Source organism: Streptopelia decaocto (genome assembly GCF_964273445.1).
Source record: "Streptopelia decaocto genome assembly, chromosome: 7".
In the NCBI taxonomy this organism is placed as follows: domain Eukaryota; kingdom Metazoa; phylum Chordata; class Aves; order Columbiformes; family Columbidae; genus Streptopelia; species Streptopelia decaocto.
In genome coordinates this window covers 52,438,588-52,458,795 of record NC_138661.1, presented here as the reverse complement: position 1 = coordinate 52,458,795, position 20,208 = coordinate 52,438,588, and the positions used below count along the sequence as shown (strand labels likewise).

Here is a 20,208-nt window from a genome sequence, read left to right as displayed (position 1 = left end):
TATGTTGGATGCCAGAGGAGAAAAAGGAGGGAGTATCAGTTGTGGGGTGGAGGGAAAAAGGGAAGGAAAAAAAAAAAAAGGCAAAAAGAAATCCCAGCCTTCAGGGTCCAGAGGGCTGGCTGGGAGAGGCAGCAGCTGAAATAAATGCTCTGCTGTTATTATTGCATGGAAATTACAGCTGCCAGAAGGAATCCAGGCTGATCTGTTGCTGAATATAACTTTAAAAAGACAGTCAGCCTCAAATCATGGGCCGCTCACGGGTGTCAGAAAGCCAGCACGGTGGTGTGACCCACAGTCCGTTCCCCATTGACTTCTAAATAGCAGAGGCCAAAGACAAAGATAAAACAAAAAGGGGTGGAAAAGCAAAAGATGCCCAACAGGCAGGAAGGGAGGACTCAACACCAACACTCCAGGTCCCCCTGGTTCTGGGAGTAATGTGTTAACTAGGGAGGCATCAGTTGCTGGCTTACAGAAGGAAGGAGATGTTTGGGCTATTTCCCAAAAAGGAGAGGGTTTAACTTCTTAACAGTTGCTTTTTCTCTTTTTAAAATTGAAGTCTACAAGGGAGAAATGCTGTAAATACAGCTCTCAGTGCGAGGCAGGAGCGGGAGGGACAGCAAGAGAGGAAAACACACCACAGTTTACAGCAGGAGCATCTACTGTAACCAGGCACAGTCAGGGAAAGGGCTCAAACATGCCATTTCATGGGTAAGCAGAGAAAACCAAAGGAAGACCCTTTCCAGAAGGTAATTTCAGCTATTGGGGAGAACAGGACATGGGATCAGACGGGTCCTTGCCCCAGCTGTGGCAGCTTCCACTCCAAGCCAGCCCCTGCCTGGCAGGCAGCCCCTCCTGCAAGCTGTTCCCCCTTGTCTCTAAGGTATCATGAGAGAACAGGGCAAAAATAGGGATATTCATCTTCTACCACGCCAGCATGCCATCAAATTTGAAAAATCGTGCTAAGCTTAGCCGTAACACACAGAGGCTCCACATGCCCCTCCTGGAGAACATGAGTCACGAGCTTGCTGAGCTTCACTTTCCACCGCCAGCCGCTCCGTCGGCTACTTTTACGTCCCTTTGGATAGGAAATGAGACAGGCTTCCAAGAAGTCTCCCCGCTCTTCCCAAACGTGCTCTGGGGGAGGCTGCATTGGAGAAAGCTCACTATGTCATAACATGTCTTTTTGTGCTTTTAGCCACCATGGCTTTGGTTTCTGTGCTTGGGTCATAGCCAACATTTAGTGAACACTTTGATTGGCACAGCAGGGGATATTTTGGGGAGTATGGGGGGAGCAGGAACTATTTTTAGTCTACCTTCCTTGCTGCTCACCCAGAGCTTTCTGCCCTGTTTTTGGGCACACTGCAGCATACCCTGGGGCATGATGCCCATGCAGCGATGCCAGCATCCCCAGACCTACTTACCAACATAGAAGGTGTTGGGGGCCTGCTTGTCCCCCAGCTGCAGGTACAGGATATTCGTGGTCTGCGAGTCATGCCGGAGCCACAGGGCCACTCCCAGGATGATGCCTCCGGCCAGCTGGGGAGAAAGCAGAGGGAAGCACCGTCATCCACTGATCCAGCCATGCCAGACCCAGAGCTGCATTTTCAGGTGGGAACAGAAGGCTTGCTTTTCGTCTTTCTGCACATTCTTATTTATTCCTTTCATGTACAAGAACATCCTTCCTAGCCGCCATCCCAGCTCTGCGCCCTATGCCACATAAGCCACACAATCTTCCCTGCTTTATGAGAAGCCTCCTCGTTCTGGGGATGTGCAAAGCCCTTTCCAGTTCCTGCAGGTGATTTCTTTCCTAAGAGTTATTTCATTACTCTATTAAAATGGAAGGCTCAGCATTACCCAAGAAGCATGAGATGTGCAACTGAGGTTTTTAGGAGAGCTTTTCAAGTTAGGATCAGGCCCATTTATTCCCTTTTCCCAACAGGCTGTTAGCACCCTGTTTCATGTCTCTGATGTACAAACAGACTTTTGGGTTTTATTTGATCTGCTGAGAAGTGGGTAGGAAGGATGGGGAGACTGTGGCTCAGAAAGTGGGGAACCATCAGTTTTTCCCTCTGCCCCAGTCTCACAGCCACATTACTTCCCATGCAGGGTCAGACTTCCAGTCTGAGCAGACCTAATGGGACAGAGCTCTCTACACCCTCAAAAGCTGCTCTGCCTTGGAGACTTGTTCAACCAACACAATGCCAAAAAGCAGTAAAAACTGCTAGTAATGCAGAGCAAAGGCAGAGACGTGGCTTTGAACTGGTGCTGTACCCACCTGCAGGGGATCCAAAATTCCTCCAACCCCTCCCAAACACACTCTTCACGATGTCCACATCTTGACATTTAGCACAGTGTATAGGAGCACACAGATGACTAAGAAACTACATTCAGTGGGACTTGGTAATGTCTGCAGCAGCATCTTTGTGTTATATCCCATTACTCCCTCACCATGGGTCTCAGGGATGTCTCCCATCAGGAGGGAACTGACAGGGATTCACACCAGCTGCCCTTGCAGCATCACTTGGAGGAATATCAAGTGTGTCTTGGAGAACCTCAGACACACTTCCAAGGTGTCCCATGAGCATGGGAACCCCTGCAGCCATCGCTTCCACTGCTTGTTTCACTGCCCGTTTAATTTCGTAACACAATAGAAAAAGAGAAACCATAACACAGGTCCCTGTGGGTGGGCTGTGAGCTGGGACCATGCCCTCCCACTCCTCCTGCACATACGGTTTTCCTTAACGTCCTAACACAGGGATTGAAGCAGAGCAAAGTCTCAGTTCAGGCCAAGGCACAGCAATGCTGCTTTTAGAGGCTACCATGAAGATGCTCAATAGGGCCAAGCAGCTCTGTGAGCTGATGAGGCTGAAACTGCTGCCTTGCCCGTGCTGTCATCCAGCAGAAGACCAGACACTTGCACACACATGTGTGTGCTTGCAGACACGCGTGACAGAGACCCCAGGGCAAGGACAAAAACAGGCTTCAAACACAGGAGGAAATGTTCTGCCTACAGAGCATCAACCCATCTTACCACTGGAATATTTATGTCCAAGTAATGGGAAGTTTTATGGCTGACTTCCTCAATGCTTTCTCTTCCAGGGAGGGGCGGGGAATGGCAATGGAGGATGGGAGCAGATGGGGGACACTGTAGTGGAGAAGGCGTCACCGAGAGGAGCTCCACCAGAGCATTTCCAGCAGAACTCAATACGTTCTCCATGACACCTCCCCTTCCATTTAAAACAAGAGGGACAGGGCAAAGAAAGAAATATACATGTGAAAAAAACACTTAAGAATTCAATATCACTTCTACAAAAGGATGGAAGTATGTGTTCAAATGCCAATTTAATTTTGAGTGTTCTAAATCCTTGAAGCCACTCATCTTAAAAAGAGGAAGATAACTGCCAAAGAGTACAGAAGTAGAAAAACTATTTTTTTCAAAAGGGTCCAAGTCAGGTCAGCTCCAGATATAAGAGGCACCAGCAAGGTCACATTGAAAAAAGAGAGTTTGTTCAGTAAAAGTGTAAAGTCTACAGTTGTGCAAGCACAGCAGAGGCCTGGTGAACACACAAGGACTGGGATCTGCAAGACAGGCTGTCAGCAGGAGCCCAGCTTTGCCCCTCGGGAGGTCAGCTGGTGGTTTTCCTCCTTGCTCATTTCTGCAAATCCCAGCCAAGAGATTTTCACAGAGGTTCCACTGAAGCTGGGGCAAAACCACAAAATTTGTGCAAGACTCATAGGGCAAACTGGCCTTGAGGTTTTTCCACTTACTGGAGAGAGAAAATCCTCCCCAGCTCCCTGGTGAGGGAGAGAAGATTTTACCTGCCTTTCCTCAATTTGCTACCAAAATAATCAGCTTTTAACACTTCTCCCACAGCAACCAATGCAACTTCCTTGCTGGCACAGTCCCTGATGTCTCTTGCACTTGGGAGAGCCTGAGGTTCTCCAAACACTGGCTATGAAGAAAAGTCACGAAAGCTGGTCCGTGCTCAAATTCAGCTCCAAATAAGGCAGCTTGTGGCTTCACAGAAAGTTACCCAAATCCAGCCTGGCACAGCTCGCTCATTGTCTGAGGGCATAACAGAGCCCGTGTTTATCCTCTCAGGAGAAGGGGAATGTCCCCAGATTAATCAGTGCACCTCTTAAAGTAAAGGTCTCTCAGTGGCTCTGAGGGGAGAAGAGATCCCAAGGAAGATCTGCGTTTCTGTGCTGCCTGTGAGAGGTGAAGAAAAGGCTGTAGCCCTTTTTGGTTTAGTTTTCTCTCAAGGAAACGTTGCTCTGCCCCAGCACGCTGCCCTCCGCACCCAGCAGTGCCCATCCTGGCACCCACAGCCACCCATGGCGAAGCTGGGGCAACACCAGTGTGAGGAGCAGCAGCAGCTGCTTTCCAATCAAACCTGCCCTAAAACGCCCAACACAGGACTGAAAGCAGGCTGCAGGCTAGCCTCAAAATATTTCTTACTTCTTTGGGAGCATCAGCTGATGGGATACAGCCTCTTCTGACACATCAAACCCAGCCCATCAGTGAGATCTGCCTACTGCAGCCAGCTGAACCATCTCGAGGTGTTCCCAGTTTCAGCTCCAATGTACCCAGGAACACCCCACGTCCCTCCCTCAACTGCCTGACTCCGTTTGCTTTTTTAATAGAGCATGGAGGACTTCCAAATGGAAGTTTTAATCCAACGGCAGCTGGATTTCTTAAGAGAAAGCAACGTTCAGATACTAATGAAAACAGGGTTTAGGCTACAATGAGTAACTTTTTCCATGAAAATTGTATATCCTTCCAACACCAAGAAGCGCAGAACGTAATTAAGGCATCTTTCTTCCCAAACCAAAGACGACAAGAGGGAGACAACCTCATCAGCTTGCCACAGTAACACTGCCTTCCACTGCACCTTCCTTGGGATAATCTCATTTTTAACACAACAACTTGTTCCAGATATAAGCTTGGTATTTTCTTCTCTCCCCATCCTACAGCTGCTGCTGTTTGCCAACACAAGAGCCAGAAGAGCTCCAACCACCAATGGCAGCGTCACACTGGTCTCCAGGCTGTGCATCCTCATACATTAAATATATATCTATATATATATTTTTTTTTTTAATTCCCTTGTACGTGTCTGATCTCATGCAGGTTACCCCATTGCTATGTGCTTGCCCAGCTAGTCAAACAGCAATGTCTCACAGGCTGAGGCCGCCACGCATTGCAGATATTCCCCAGGTGCCCAGCACAACTCTGCATTTAAATTTTGGGGGACTACTTTAATGCAAGAAATAACCTAAAAGCTGCAGTATCAGCAATGCCAGCACTACACTCGTAGATCTGCTTTCCACAAGCCGACCTCCCCAGCTGGCACAAAGGCACTTGCAGAGGTGGATGCTGCTGGAAGAAGCAACTGCTCGGGCTCCAACTTGGAGCACCTGGATTATTTTCCAGCATTTTAAGTGCTACTAACTTTCTCTGCCACTTTTAGAGCCTTGCACTTTCCTCTGCTCTGGAGTGTTTTAAGTTCTCATTCTGCTGCCTTGTCCTACATGCACTTTTTTATGCCTTCCTTTAAATGAAAAAGAAATAATAAAATCCCACAGACATAACCCTCAAACAGAAACAACCCCTCAATGAAAATAACACCTTCTCCACCTTCCTCACCCCTTCACAAATCCACCATGAGTCTCGAGGGGTACCCAGTCCCAAGCACAGGATCCCCATTGCATTGCTAGTGCTGTCTGGGATGGGGCTGACCCTGCAGATTGTGCCCCGAGCACAGCAGAGGTGGCGCGGCAGGCTCCAACATTTCCTCTTTACCACTATTTTCCAGCTTCCAGAGATTTATTGCTTCTTCCACAGACAGACAGAATTTCCAGCTGGATCCTGCCTGTTCAAGGCTTGCTTTGCACAGGGACGCCGCTCTTGCTCGGCAGGGCAGGAGGAAGCCCCGGTTGGATGCTGCCTAGAGGAGGGAAAAGGCAGCCTCCCAGCCCCCGGGAAGTGATGTGGTGGTACTCACAGGATGGTATCACCTTCTGAGCATCACAATGAAGGCAGGTGTGCAGCCCCAGTTTCCTGCCCCATTCACCATGCACAGTGGGGCTCCTTTCTGGATTGAGCCTCACCAAATGATATGCCATTCAGCCTAAAATTTCCCAGATCCAGCTGTGGGGCAAGGGAACAACCCCATCTTTCCCAGCTTAGTCACTCCTACCTTCCAAAAGAAATTTCCATGATTTACGGCTGCGAGGAATGGCCTCCTTCCCCCTTTTAATGCACCCCGTAACTGAGCTACCCCCACCTTTGCCTGCTGCTCCCCAGACACTCACGTATGCCAGGACGTGCATCATCCCCTGTCCCTTCTGCGGCCCCCAGCCCTTTTCCTCCTGCTTCCTTCTCTGAAATAGGTTTCCTGGCAGGGAGGAGGAAGAAGAGGAAGAAGCCCTGGCTATAGAGGGGCTTGCCGGCCATGTCAAAGTGAAGCAGACATCCTGCAGCTCAAGCCGGCGGCGGAGGGAAGTGGAGGTGCCAGAGGTTTCACAATGCTGTATTTTTAGCAGCGCCGCTTCCCACAGCCGGCGCTGCCGCCAGGATGCTGCTTCCCACCCCACAGGAGCCGAGGGGAGCTCCTGCCTTGCTGCAAAAACGCCGCTGGTGGAGCCTGCGCCACGATGCCTGTGAAATACCACAGTTACGAACAAGAAGCAGGATGCTGCCAAGAAAGTTTAATGGATTTTAGCTGTTTTATGACTCAGGTAGATGATTAGAGACAGGTTTTCACACTGCACAGGCTTGCAGTTTCCCTTACACCACCTGGAAGCTGAGCCCTTTGAGGGGGTGGCACTCAGACCCCACTCAGGAAGCCCAGCCAAGGGCTCCCCATGGCTCCTCTCCAGCACAACCTGCAAAGCAGCCAAGATGCGGTAAAACTGAATCCTCTTCCTTTTAGGTGTGGGGACCTGAGGCAAAGAAGGATGAAATGGCTTGCCAAGGCTGAAGCAACTTGCCACACAAGAAGCTCCTTGCACAACCAGGAACAAATTGCTAATTTGGCATTGAATCTTTTGCTCCCAGGTCATTTGTGGATCTCTGTATGGAATAGTGGATATCCTATTCTCCAATATGTACAGCGTAAATAATGAAATATTTTGCTGCCACATGTAGTGTGAGTGGAGAAAAAAGGAACTAGAGATTCATAACTTGATGGAAATTACCTTTGGAAGGGCAATACAAGCCCTTGCAAGATGTGTGTTAGGACCTTTCAGGTTCTGCACTACCACCTTGAGGATGGAGGTGGGCAAGGAGATGAGCACAGGACCACTGGTGGCAGGTACACACATAGAGGCAGCACCGATCCTGCCTGCACCCTGCACCTCACTTCCTGGAAAGCAGAAGTTGAATTTCTTTCCTACTGCAAAATGATGCGCCCTGCAGAAGTGCTGAAAGGTGCAGCAGGTGGCTGAGAGTTGAACAGAAGCCCATGAACCAAGGAACTTTGGTTTGATGCTACAATCGTCTTCATGTCACAAAGGTGGGACTTCACACCAAAAATTCAATTAAAATTTTTAGATGAGAAGCATTACAGAACAGCCCCATGCTGCTTGTTGTGGCAGACTGTGGGATGCCCTAGAGCATCAACACATCAGGACCCTGTTGAGGGTTTTGATTGCGGGGTGACAATAAAACCCTGGCAGATGTATTGTTAACCTCCTCTCTCCCTGCTTTCCCCTTTAGCCCCTCCCTCTCCCCCCTTCCCACTAAGGACAGGCGATTGGGAGGGAAAGAAGGACAGAGAAAAGAGAGTTGGAAAATTTAAAAATGTTTTACTAATGCTACTAATAAGAATAGAGGAAATAATACAGACTATACAAAACCAATCTTGAAAGTCCCAGCAACTGCAGAGCCGGCACCCGAAGTCCTGGACTGGACTCCGCAGCCAACTGGAGCTGGATTCAGTCTGTCACTAGGCCTCAGTTCACAGGGATGACTAGCAAGGTCCTCTCCTAGTGTCGGCCATAAACAAAAGGGACGAGATCCTTGTGATCTCCCACTTTTATATGAAGTATTCACATGAATGGGATGTTATACTCAGTTGATCAGTTCCTTGGTCACCTGTTTCTTGTTGCCCCTCTTGTGACATGTGAATCTGTCCTTATCAATAACTTTGCATTCCATTGCTATGTTTACCAAAATATGTATCTGGTTTTCCAGGAAAATGCAGGTAATATGAAAGCTTTAGCTGGCAGGCAAATTCACTAAAAGAGAAACTTGGTTTTTAACAAAACCAGGACAGACCCCCACAAGACTTTTTGGGGGCTGTAATCAGAGAACATGACTTAAATCAGACAATGTAGTTGCACTTTGACAGTCACACAACATAAAAGCTTCTTCACCGAGCTTGGCACAGGCACTCACAGAGACAGATAGGACTGTTCTTGGAAACTGCAGGCAAGGTCTCTCCATGATGATCACACTCGATGGCCACCAAAGGTCAGGCTGAAAGTTTGCAGGCAAGGACTACCAAGTGCTGCAGATGGTGTTTGCGAGGAGCCCTGTGCTCTGCCGGTAGACAGAGGAGGCAGCCAGCAGTCTCTGCTTGCTCCCAGCAGCCGCTATTAATAGAGCTGCTGGCTGAGGTGAAATTGTCCACTGGTGCCTATAGTTACCAGCCCCACAACACTGCAGGGCTTTTCAAAACAAGCTCCAGAGGAACACTCCCAGAGAAGCAGCATGCCAGAGGCCAAATAAAGCTTGATGGATGGGAAGAGAGCAGGAATCCCACACCAAAATCCAGGAGTGGGGTCCTTCGATGGGGAGCACTGAGCCCTCAAGTTGCTCCCCACCCACCACAGCCCGATCCCCGCTGCAGATAGAACATTGACATCTACCAGCAGGGTTTAATCATCCTCAGCAGAGAGGAAAACAATTTCAGATATTGCTTTAAAATTAATTTGGCCCCATGCATGAAAAACACTGCTCAGTACAGGAAGAAAATATGTTTCAAGGCACTGTACGTGGGTTAATACTCTTGCAGGAGATAAGCACTGCAGATGTTGATAGAAGAATAACCTTAGGAAAACAGATCAATCCCCGCTCCAGCCACCAGTGATGCTCCCTCCTTGTGATTGCAGCCCAGCCCATCACCTGAAATCTGGTACCCTCATAGGGCAGGGCCCCCATCTCTTCAAAAGACCTGCTTAAATAGCCTTCTGCACATACAGGTTTCAGAAGAGGTTTTGTAGGTGATGGCAGGAATGTGTTCACTTGACAGAGAGCCTAGAAACACATCTCAGAGAGCCATCGGCAGGAAAACTTGGACTCAGCTACTGTGCTTACTAAGAAAACCCCTCCCTTGCCCTTAAAAGACAAGCATTAAATAGCTGCTGGGTCAGACACGTGGATATACGCTTTCCTGGACACTTTTCCAAGATATCAAACCCAAAGTTGGTGGTAGAAGATGCTGGGCCAGTGCCACCTCCTCGCTGCTCACAGGACTTTGCGATTCCCAGAGAGACCAATACCCAAACCAAACGCTGCGCTCCGCAGCAGAGCAGCTTGCTACCTGCTGTCACTAACAGCATTTAACCAGTGTTCCGCACCAGCCTGCGACCAGAACAAAATGCAAGCTGCTTTGTGAGTCCAGGGAGTTATTTCAAACCCATGCTTCAGAGCTGCACGCCATGTGATCCACTAGCTCTTCCACTCTCCATTTACACCTGTGAACAGCAGTACCCAGCTGAGCTCCTTGTCACATCAGGAGAGTGAGGAGCCACTCAGCAGAGTTCTCACCATGGGACCACCACAGACAGCTGCCACCACCACCCACTATCACCTCTAATCACCAAAGCCAAATATTTTGTAGACTTTGTGGACTCCAGGGGACAGCCAACAGATTTTCCAGCATTGCACAAAAATATACTCATCTCCTTCACCCTTCCAAACGCCATTGTCAAGACAGACTTTCACTTCCAACTTCCCTTGGTTCTTGCCTTTCTTCCCCTTTGCACCCCAAATGCACCACATGCCCTCAACACAAGCAAGAGAAAACAGTTGAATGGTGCCTGGAAAATGGCATTAGGAGCAAGATCTTCCTTTTAATTAGAAACCGCTCTGGTAGGGCACTCAGCGGTGCTCTAGACCTGGAAGGCTGCCATGGGGTGTATTAGCTAATAAGCTGAGCGATCCTTCTTCGAGCAAGCCAATTTCTCCTCAGTTACGTTTAATTACATTTTAAAATAGCTCTTGGACTTCCTTTGGTCTCTCCAGGGACTCTTTGCAGAGGTGGTCAGTTCAACCCTCTGCTATCAGATTCAGATAACTCAGGAGAGCAGTCAAAGTCCAGCTGTCTACCAAGAATGGGATGGAGAAGCAGCTCCATCCCACCATGTGCCCAGCCCAGCTGCTTTAGGGTGAGCTGGGACTGCCCATCACACCGGTAATGGTACCGCCAACGCTCCCTCTTGCATGGCAGGGCAGCAGAGCATCCCCTTGCCACCAACCATGCCAGGGTTTCAGGGCAAGTTTGCAGCACAGAAAAGCATTTGTCTTACCAGCCCTGTGTTTTGCTAAGCAGGTGAGGTCCCCAGGTGCTGCCCATGGCCTCCTCCACCACTCTGGTCAGTGGATGCTGCTGTGAAACACACAGGGACCCCTTGTCTCCCAGAATGGGCACCCATTTGTACACATGGCCTGTGTAGCAGCCACTGCTCCCTCCTCAAGAGCCACCCTGGACTGAGCACATAACCCTGGCATCTTCTTCAAAAGTGCATTCACAAAGAAAAAACAACCCCAAAAATAAAATCAGATTGAAACATCTCGGGCAGTCAGAGCTGCCGAGGCATCCCAGGGAGCTGGCAACGGGGCTGCCTTTTCCTCTTCAACACAGCAGCTTTGTGAAACTCCCCCTGCTCTGCCAGGGGAAGGAAGGGGGGGAAGCTGGAGGGGTGTCAGTTTATTTATACTCCAGCAGGACAGCAGAGCTACTTCAAAAAGTTATCAAAGTTTCTTTCTTAATTGTTAACATCGTTAAGACTAAGAATTGCTTCCTTTCTTCCTCTCAGGTGCTAGAGGCAAGATGCAGAGCCTGCCAAACTTTGGACTCTGCCTCCTGCTTGTTTTCAGCAACAGCACCCTACCTCAGCTGGGCTCAAGACAAACGATAAGCAAATAATGAGCAAACGAGCACAAGGAGGTCAGCAGCCCCTGAATGCTTATCAGCTGGCAGAAGCACAGGTCTGGGAGTGCCCCAACTCACACCTCTTTGGGGTCAGAGCTGGAGTCCCAACACAGGCACCCTGCAGCAAGGGTGCTCAGCACCATGTCCAGCTTTCAAATGCCACCCCGTAAAAAGAACCTTTGAGCTTTGGTGGCAACCAAGGCAACACTCCTCGGCCGGGGATGCAAGGTTGGCTGCTAACCATGTTCACATGGTGGTAAACCTAAAATTCCCCTTGACTAGTTTAAAAAAACAACACAAAAGGACATGAAAACCATCAGACCTGGTGTTCAAACACCCTTCAGCTGGCCAGCCTTGCAAGAAAGCATTGCTAATTCTAACAGAGCCCAGGTTCCCCATCTGCACCAAAGGTGGTCTGAGGTGACCAAGTGCAGGGAACCTCAGCACTGAGAGGTGTTTTGGGGAGCTGCAGGGTCGCAGCTCCCAGGCACCTCTCCTTGGGAGAAGCTGGAACACCTTTCCCCAATGCTCACAGGGAACGGGCATCAGGCTCCCTCTGAGGTGTAGGGCAAGGCACTAGAAGTCCTAACAGGGAAATTGAATGGCTTGGCTAGTCCTCTTGGAAGCAAAATGCCCGCTTTTAAAAGATAAGCTGTTTTGCAAACACACACTGGGGCGAGTGAGCGAGCTTGCTCTGGAGAGGCAGCTCTGCAGAGCCCCCTGCATCCTTCCTGCCACCCAGGAGACCCTTCCTCCCTCCCATCCACACCCGGCAGCTTCAGCGACAAGAATGGCAGGAAATTAGGACCAGAAGGGAAGAAAAAGCCCCGGGATAAGCGTGATAACTCGGAAGGAACAACACTTCAGAGAAAAGCCTACCCACCTCCATCCTGCCATTTTAAGGGTGGAGGAAGAGGTTAAAAAAAAAAAAAAAACAGGACTGTCCTGCATTCATCTTGCAGCTGGCAACGCATCAGGTATCAATTAACACCACTTTCGTCAGAGCTCGTCATCTCCCCCTTGGTCCATGTTATACCCAAAAACAAGGCGAAAAGGCCTGAAATTATGCTGGATCTGACAGCGCTCACTCCCACTCAGCTGTCAACCCTACGCCTCCCAGGAGGGGAGACCCCCTCAAGGGCTTCACTGCGCACCCCCAGGGAGAAGGTGGCAGGCGGAGGCTCCAGCCAGGCAGAGTAGGGAAGGTTTGCTCTGGAAGGCATCGCTACCCTCCCCACCCTCCTCACTGCATTCACTGGTGCAAGTAAACATGAAGAAAAACACCAAACTCCTTGTCAACAGAACAGGGTGTCAGACAAGGGGCCCATCCTGACCACACAGCCTGCACTTAGCAAGCGGCACCTTGCCTCCACAAGGTGGGGCTGGGCTTGCTTAGGAGAAAAACATCATTTTGGGGAATGGAAAATAGCCTATTTAAAAAAAAAAAAAAAAAAAAGGCAGAAAGCAGCCTGCTTGGGCACATTTCGTTGCTCCTGGGCACAGGAGCAGGGCGAGAGCCTTTCTTGCCATGCCAGCCCTTTGCTGCCGGAGAGTGCTCCTAACCAGGACAAACCCGGTTTGCAGGGAAACTGGGATACGTCGCTTTTTGCTAAATTAGCCGCATGTCTGGATAGATTATTTCATGAGAAACTTTCTCAGGAAAGGCAACCTCTCCAGCCTGGGTAAAATTTTCATCCTAAAATAACTTCCCAGGTGGTGGAGACAGCAGTCCCCAGCTTGGGCACAACCCAAATGTGGGCACTGAGGCCAGCTCCTGCCACGGTGCCAGGGCTGTGGAGCCCTGTCTGCTTCCCACCAACTCCTGGAGCGGAGAGGGTGAAACCTGCCCAAATCGCCCATATTTTTTGAACAACGCCTCCTCTCCTGCTCCTCTGCAGCAAACGGCTGGGCCAGCGCCTCTCCTTCCCCCCGCCTGGCAGCATCCCTCCCTCCCTCCCTCTGTCCTTCCTTCCCCAGCCGGCTGAGAACCGCCGCTTGCCCCAGCGCAGACCCACAGCTCCCGTTGGGGAGCGGCAGCCCCCAAAGGGGACCCCGACTCGCTGCGGCACCCCCCGCCCCACCCCAGCTCTGCCCCCCCCGCGGGAGCAAAGCACCTTCCACCCATCCGCTCACAGAGAATGCATATAAACGTATTTCCCTATGTATATCTATATAAAAAGAGATATAAATAGATATGCACGTGCAAATCAATAAACATATACACGTATTAAAAAAAAAAACGTAAAGGATAAACAGACAGCTCTCCCCGCCCCCCCCCCCAAAAAAAAAAAAAAAAAAAGCCAAACCAAAAACCAACAAACCAGCCTCTAAGGCATATCGCAGGAAACAAGCCTTAATACTGGGCGAAGGTGGGGGGGAAAGAGGGTAAAACCGGGCAGAGGCAGGCGAGCCATATTGAAGCCCCCTTACTGAAAGCGCTGGGGTGGCTCAGCCTCCCCCCAACCCCCCGCCCCTGCAGTGCCCCGCGGCTCACCCAGAAGATAAAGTTGAAGACGAAGAGGAGGTATTTGATGCACTTGGTACAGCCTTCCACCCCCATGGCGGCGCGGGCGAGGCGGGAGGCAGCTGCGGCTCCGCTCAATCTCTGCGGCCGGGCTGGGGCGGTGGTGCGGGCGGCGATGGCCAGCCCCGCCCCCGCCCCCAATGCCCCGCCCCCGGCGGACAACGCACCGCCCCACGAGGCCACTGCCCCGCCCACGGCACCCTCTCCGGGCTCGGGGGGTCGGCGCACAGCGCACCTCACTCAGCCCTTCCCGCAACCTGGGGACCTTTGCCCTTTTTTTTTTTTCTCTCCTTTTTTTATTTTTATTTTTTCCTTTTCCTCCCTTTTTTCCTTTTACCTTCCCCCCCCTTTTTTTCTTTCCCCCTCCTTGGTTGCTTTTTGGTTGGTTGGTTGGTTTTGTGTGTGCTTTTTCCCACATGCAAGAGCCAGCTATGGGGCAGGGGGTTTGGGGGGACTGTAGCACTACCATCTCCTAAATCTGACCACCATCACTTAAACCTCATCGCCATCCCCTAAACCTCACAAGGCAGCCCGGGGCAGGAGAGAAACTGCTGTGAATGGGTGTAGGGTGCAGCAGGATATTTATTTCTGTATACAAAAGTTTAAGGTTGCGTCCATGCGAACCCCCTCCTACTGCAAAAAAAGAGGAAAGGATTTTTACAGTAAAACTCACAGTCTGAAATTCAGAGAAGCATTTTGTAATGCATTTCCCCCTCCTATTTTATCCTAAGCTCTGATCTGCTGAACACTTTTTGCCTAAGCTTGTGTCTTTATTACTGCAAGCTATTGCATCAAGTTCAGTAGAACCACTTAGGATGTTTTCCCTTGGTTACTGGGTCACATGAGCATCTGGGGGTCTTCAGGGCTGCCAGCCAAAGAGATTTGAGAGACACATGTCAGCAGTTCAAGTAAGTCTCACATGATGGCTCAGAAAGTTTGGTTAAATTTTAGTAAAAAAAAAAAGCTCCGCAAAAGCATGATGAAATTTCCCAGTTGTTTAGGCAAAACCCACTTTAGCCCACTTGCTCCTCCCTAGAAATATAAATTGCTTTCACTTCGTGTTATGCTTCCAGCAAGCTCATTCACTTCTTCTAGGGGCAAGATAGTAGGTCACATAATCAGAGCATAAGAGGGCTTCTGGTAAAATCAGCGGCCGGCAGTGCCAGCCAAGGTCGGAACCTCTCTGTGCTAAATATGAACTGAGCACCTGCCTGCAGTGTCACATATGGAAACCTGCCCTCTTCTGCCCGGGCACTTCCCTCCAGTGAAACCGGTTCTGGGAACAGCTTCTGAGCCAGACATTTTTACTCTTGATGGAGTCTTCCCTGCCATGCATTCCGTAAGCAGGAATTAGCTGTTACCTTAGCACACATTTCCTACACATTTATGCTGAAAATGAGTCATCTTGGTTCAAAATCACCCCATTGCACTCAGGGATGAGTTGGTCCAGGGCTCTGGCATTTTAATCAGACCCTTCTTTGCCCCTTAGTAACAGCCCACAACATTCTGCAGCAGCAGGGACAGGAGATGAATAGAAGTTGGCCCTGTTCCTCAATTACTTATGCTGAGTACGTCCCTGATTGAGGGCTTGCCATGGATGCATAAACCCTTTGTCTCTAAGCCACATTCATTCATCCAGCCTTACCAATGAAGTCAGAGGTTTATGAGACTATTTATGCATGTAACTGCCATCCCAAATTATCAGTATGACCCATCTGGTTACAGCAATAACCGTAATCCTGTGTGGCTCCTGCTCATCAATCCAGAGGTTAATGGCAGGATCCTAAAGCTGCTCACTTACTACCTCATGGCATCCCACAACATCTTTTTTTTCTGCACCTTCATCCTTTCCAACTATAGATATTAAAACAAAAGTACCCTCCCCCCAGACAAATGAAGAGGTTGAAGGTAGGAGGCTACATGAACCAAGAAGCCGCTTGTGCGCTTCTGTGGCTCCTTCCAGAAAAATTCTCAGAGGTGCCGCTTGGTGAGTCTGTGTGAGGGAGAGGAAGGAACCAGCTGCAAACTGGTCTGATAAGGTCTTGAGCACCAGCTAGGAGGGAAAATTACTCTGAAATCAACTTTCGTGCACTGAAGAGCAGGCAGTCCCAGCTGCAATCACGGCCACAAAGTTGGCATTGAAACTGCTTCTAAGGAGCTCAGGATTGCCTTTTTCTTTTTTTCTTTTTTTTTTTGGTCACTCTAGATTTCTCTAGATTTTCTTTTCTTTCTGCCTTTTAAATTTTCTTTTATGTTGAAAAGTGAAGCAAAATGGAAAATGAGAAATAAAACGTTTTCTTACCCTCCAAAAATTGTATTAGCAAACAATCTGGCTTGGAGCCAACACAGTCCCATTTCTGGGACCCTCTTTCAGGCTGTGTTGGAGCATGTGCTGCCCAGGGCTCAGGTACAGGGCTCTGGCAGGGGGAGCAGGAACACAGCCCCACTGTCTCCTACATCAAGAAGCTCCCAGTTACAGATTAAAGCCTACTGGGTCTAAATTCAGTTCACCCATCTCGCTGTACCAACAAAGTCCTCTCCAAAACTTGGAAGTGGAAAAGGATATTAAGCTTTGCCCTTTTTTTTTTTTTTTTTTTTAAAGCAGCTCAACTGGAAAATTTGACCTTATTGTAGAGAAAGAAAAAAAAAAAACACACCACTGTGGCACAGTGTCAAGATAACTTATACTGTTTCCCAAGATTACATATGATTTCAGATGTTGTATATTCATTTGTCATGCTGTACTTCTTGCTGTACAGTCCATAAAATATCAGAGCTGCATTTCAAAGACTCTCAGTGGCTTTATCAGCTCTTTATAAAATGCTGCTGTATAAATAAGTAAAACTAATTTGCACAAATTCAGTCTGTGTATCGGTGTCACATGCCGGTATCAAGTGTAAGCACTATGAATAGGGCTGATGACTTCCCTCTTTAGAAGACAGGCTTGGTTGGAGTGCTCAGCAGTGCATCCTGCTAGGGCATAGTCGTTTACAGAGCAGCCAGCTGCAGGCAGGTCTGTGATGTAGTCTCAAGCCTTGCATCACTGAAAGAAAAAAGTAAAAAAAAAAAAAAAAAAAAAGAAAAAGAAAAAAGAAAATACCCCAAATACCACACCCCTGCCCTGGAGCTGCCATTTGAATTTGCTTTGGCAATTGGGTTTGCAGGCAGAGCAAAGCAGCAGAGAGGGGAGGCACATGCAGTGTTTTTCCTCTGTCTGCTGGGCTTGGGGTCGTTTCTTCTTTGAAAAGGGCTTGGTTGTTTCTTTTCTTGTGGACCTGTTTATAAAAGTCAGTATCATGCTTGTGGTTTCTGGCGTCACTGACATCTACGGGTATGAGTCACCAGGGTCCGTTAGAGCAGATGCGACTGGAGCTGCCTCCCAGCCCCAGAGTCAGCGAGCAGCCCCTACCAGCAGCACCCAGTTCCCACGGCTTCCAGCCTGCTTCTCCCAGGGAGATGCCCACCAGCCTTCCAGTATCTCCACCTTAAAAAACCCTTGTGTTTTTTAAAAAGCGATGGAGGCGGATGAGGGTAGAGAACTGACCCACATCCTCCTACCTGGTACTTGTGCCTGGAGAGCTGGCACCCAGAGTGTGAAAAAATTAGCACCAAGGTAGGCTCTACACACTCAACACCCAGGCTCTGGGTGATTTGGGGGAGTAGATGGGCGTCTCTTGTCTACTGAGGACCACGGGATGGCCACTGACGTGGTACTGTGGCTGCACGGCTTGAATTTGTGTGGCAATCACCCTGACCTCCTCACAGCCAGTGCAAAAATGATGGACAAATTGTAGTAATAAAATGCATATAATTTTGCAGGTGAGGTCTTATTTAGCTTTTAACCACCGCTTCCTATTTTCTGTGGCAAATATGACAGAAATAGGCTGGATTTCCAATGTACTTGTGATGATATTAAAAAACCAAACCAAAACAAAAAAACAACAGCAGCATCACCAAAAATCTTTAAATAGGGCATTTTGGAGGTGCATGAAAAGAAGGTCAGAAATCCATCCTGCAGGAGACTAGTAGTCCCAGAACACAGAAGAGTAACTTCCTAGGCAGCCAACACCACGCAATACTGTTTTTCAAGGCAGGGACCTAAGCAAGGGCAACCTGCAGGGCAAGAACTGGCCTATGGCAGTGGGAAGGTGAAGCTCCATCACCCTAGGACACACCAGTCTGCACACCTGGAGAGCCAGCCAGTGCTTTCATTTTGAGTAATTTAAACTAATACTAAGAATCTCAATCATGTGTCTAAGAGGACAGTTTTTCACTGTCCCCATGGGAGCAGCTCGTGCCTCCTCATCCGAAAACCCCTGTGCCTGGCTCTGCAAATTCAGCCAAAGTGTCATGTTTGCCTTGCAGACTTCAGAGGGGAGTTGTGGCAAGCAGAGACCTGTAGCTGTGCCTGAAGTTTCTGTTTCTAATAAACTCAACAAATGGTTCCCATCTGTGCTGTCTGTCTCTCTGCCATCTTTAAATATTTATATCAATGTATCTATGGTGATGGGTCAGGTTATATAAGGAGGAGGAGGAAGAGGGGGGTAGTGGGGAAGAACAGCATCAGCTCCCACTGGAGCTACGGCAAACCTGAGTGGGTTTCCCCACTCCACACAGGCACTCCCTCTTCACTGCTCACCAGCCCAGAAAGTGAACACTCATTTTTCTCAGAGCATCAGAGAGGGCCGAACCACAGCTGGGTTTAGCTGTGCTTTGCGAGATGCCATATGGGAGAGAAAGAGCCCAGCCCATTGATGCAGAGAGCTGCCATTGTATAATCAATGTATAATTCATTAGTAAGTGAATAAAGACTGGAATAGCTTATTGCTGATGTAACGAGGCTAAAAAGAAAGCGAGCATGATCATAAGCAAGCTGGTGCACATGGGGGTTAAACAATAGCACTTAGTGATGCTAAGAGGAGAGAGGGGGGATTTTGCTGTGGGACAACATAAACAACCCAGCTAGCCGGCTGCCAGCGAATCCAGGGAGGGCGATGCAGGGATACGCATCTGCCTGGCAAAAAAGCTGAGAAGGACCTTTCCTTTCCACTTGCTGGAGTCTAAGGGAATAGCATCTGGCAGACAGGAGGGTGTTAGCTGTGGGTGGGTATCTCAGGGCTTGGCTGAAAGCATTTCTCCCGAGATGTGCTGATTCCTCGCAAGTTGAGTGACCACCTTGTGTCTCTTCCAGATAAAGAGATTTTTTTTTTTTTTTTTTTTCTCACGATCTTCCTGGTTGGGGTAGATATGTAGCTTGCCTCCAGGCATTGACTTGTTTGGCAGACCCCCAAGATGCCAGATGACTAAAGACAGCACTGGGTTTATGCTGGGAGCGGGAGAGATGGCATGATGGGGAGCAGAGCAGCCTCACCATCAGGCCTGTGACTGGTCATGGGTTTGGCAGCGATGGCTGAAAGCTGCAAAACATGCATGGCCTGTGTTTTTCCAAACCAGTCTCTGAGACTCTCATCTCTTCACTTCCACGCTCTCCTCCACTGTCCCACCCCTGTAATGGCTCCCAGCAGACAACGTTGATCTTTGCTGCTGGTTGCTCAGCCTCCCAGAAGAGGAATTATGCAGTTAAGAAAAAAAATCCTTTTCACCCCAGTATAGTATTTTACTAAAAGAGAGAACTGCAATGACACTTCATGTGAAAATTGCAGGGTGTGTGTCATCTGATTGTGTATTCAAAGCAGCTTCAGACCTTACCCGCCTTCAGCCGTGCTGGTGGAGATCTGCATGGAGCACCTACCACCTCTGACTGCATTTCTAGAGGAGAATTATAGCCAGCTGCTTTTGCAAATGCTTGCTTCTGCACCTGGTTAAAAATAATATGTCTATCAACTATTTTATATGTTTGCAGCTCAGAAATGCAGCTCTGCCTTGGCAGGAGGTTCCTTACCACCCCAGCACTGCAAAGATCTATCTGATTTTGCCAATTCCTAAGGTTTTGGAAGGACTTGGTCAGCAGTATCTCACTCCTTCAGGATCTTGCTGCAAGCATGACTCGGAGTTGCACAGCAAAGGGGCTGTGGCATGAGGAAGTTGTGTTTTGATGGCAGTGGGAACTGGCAGACGCACAGTCAACAGGGCAGGAAATAACAAAACATTTTGGAGCCAAGCCAGCACACCACAACGCTGAGATTCCCACTCTCCTCACAACTGAATCCCTCTAGAGAAACAGTAAATTGCTTATCCTATGCTTTCTGCAACTTGTCTGAGTTCCTCGGGTTTTTCCCAGGTACTGAAGAACCCAGTCTGCAGAAACCTTGAGCATCCTCGGCTGCTGTGCAAAGCTGCACCCTGCTCACCTGCAATTCTGCATGAGCAGGACATTGAAACAGTGGTATCTGCTGCCATCGGAGCAGGTGCTGGTAACTCTGCCCTAGTTCATAAACAAGCTGTAGTCACACAACCCATGGGCACGCCGGGGCCCCACGTAAGGCCTCGGGGGAAATTAATGCTCTTGCTGGCAGGACCCAAGTGGTGCGTGGGCAGCGAATGATGAAGAGCAGCACAAAAGGC

The 20,208-nt window shown here is 49.2% G+C and overlaps 1 protein-coding gene across 1 annotated transcript in view; it reads right to left on the bottom strand.

The window, feature by feature from the left end:
- The window catches only part of CD81 (CD81 molecule), a 36,016-nt gene extending 22,204 nt beyond the window's left edge, over nucleotides 1-13,812 (bottom strand). The window contains exons 1-2 of the mRNA XM_082059506.1: nucleotides 13,654-13,812; nucleotides 1,422-1,536 (exon numbers count right to left, since the gene is read on the bottom strand). Of these exons, the coding sequence (XP_081915632.1) occupies nucleotides 1,422-1,536; nucleotides 13,654-13,719 (181 nt within the window). The 5' untranslated portion in view covers nucleotides 13,720-13,812. The remainder of the gene's footprint in view (nucleotides 1-1,421; nucleotides 1,537-13,653) is intronic.
- Between the last annotated feature and the right edge of the window lie 6,396 nt (nucleotides 13,813-20,208).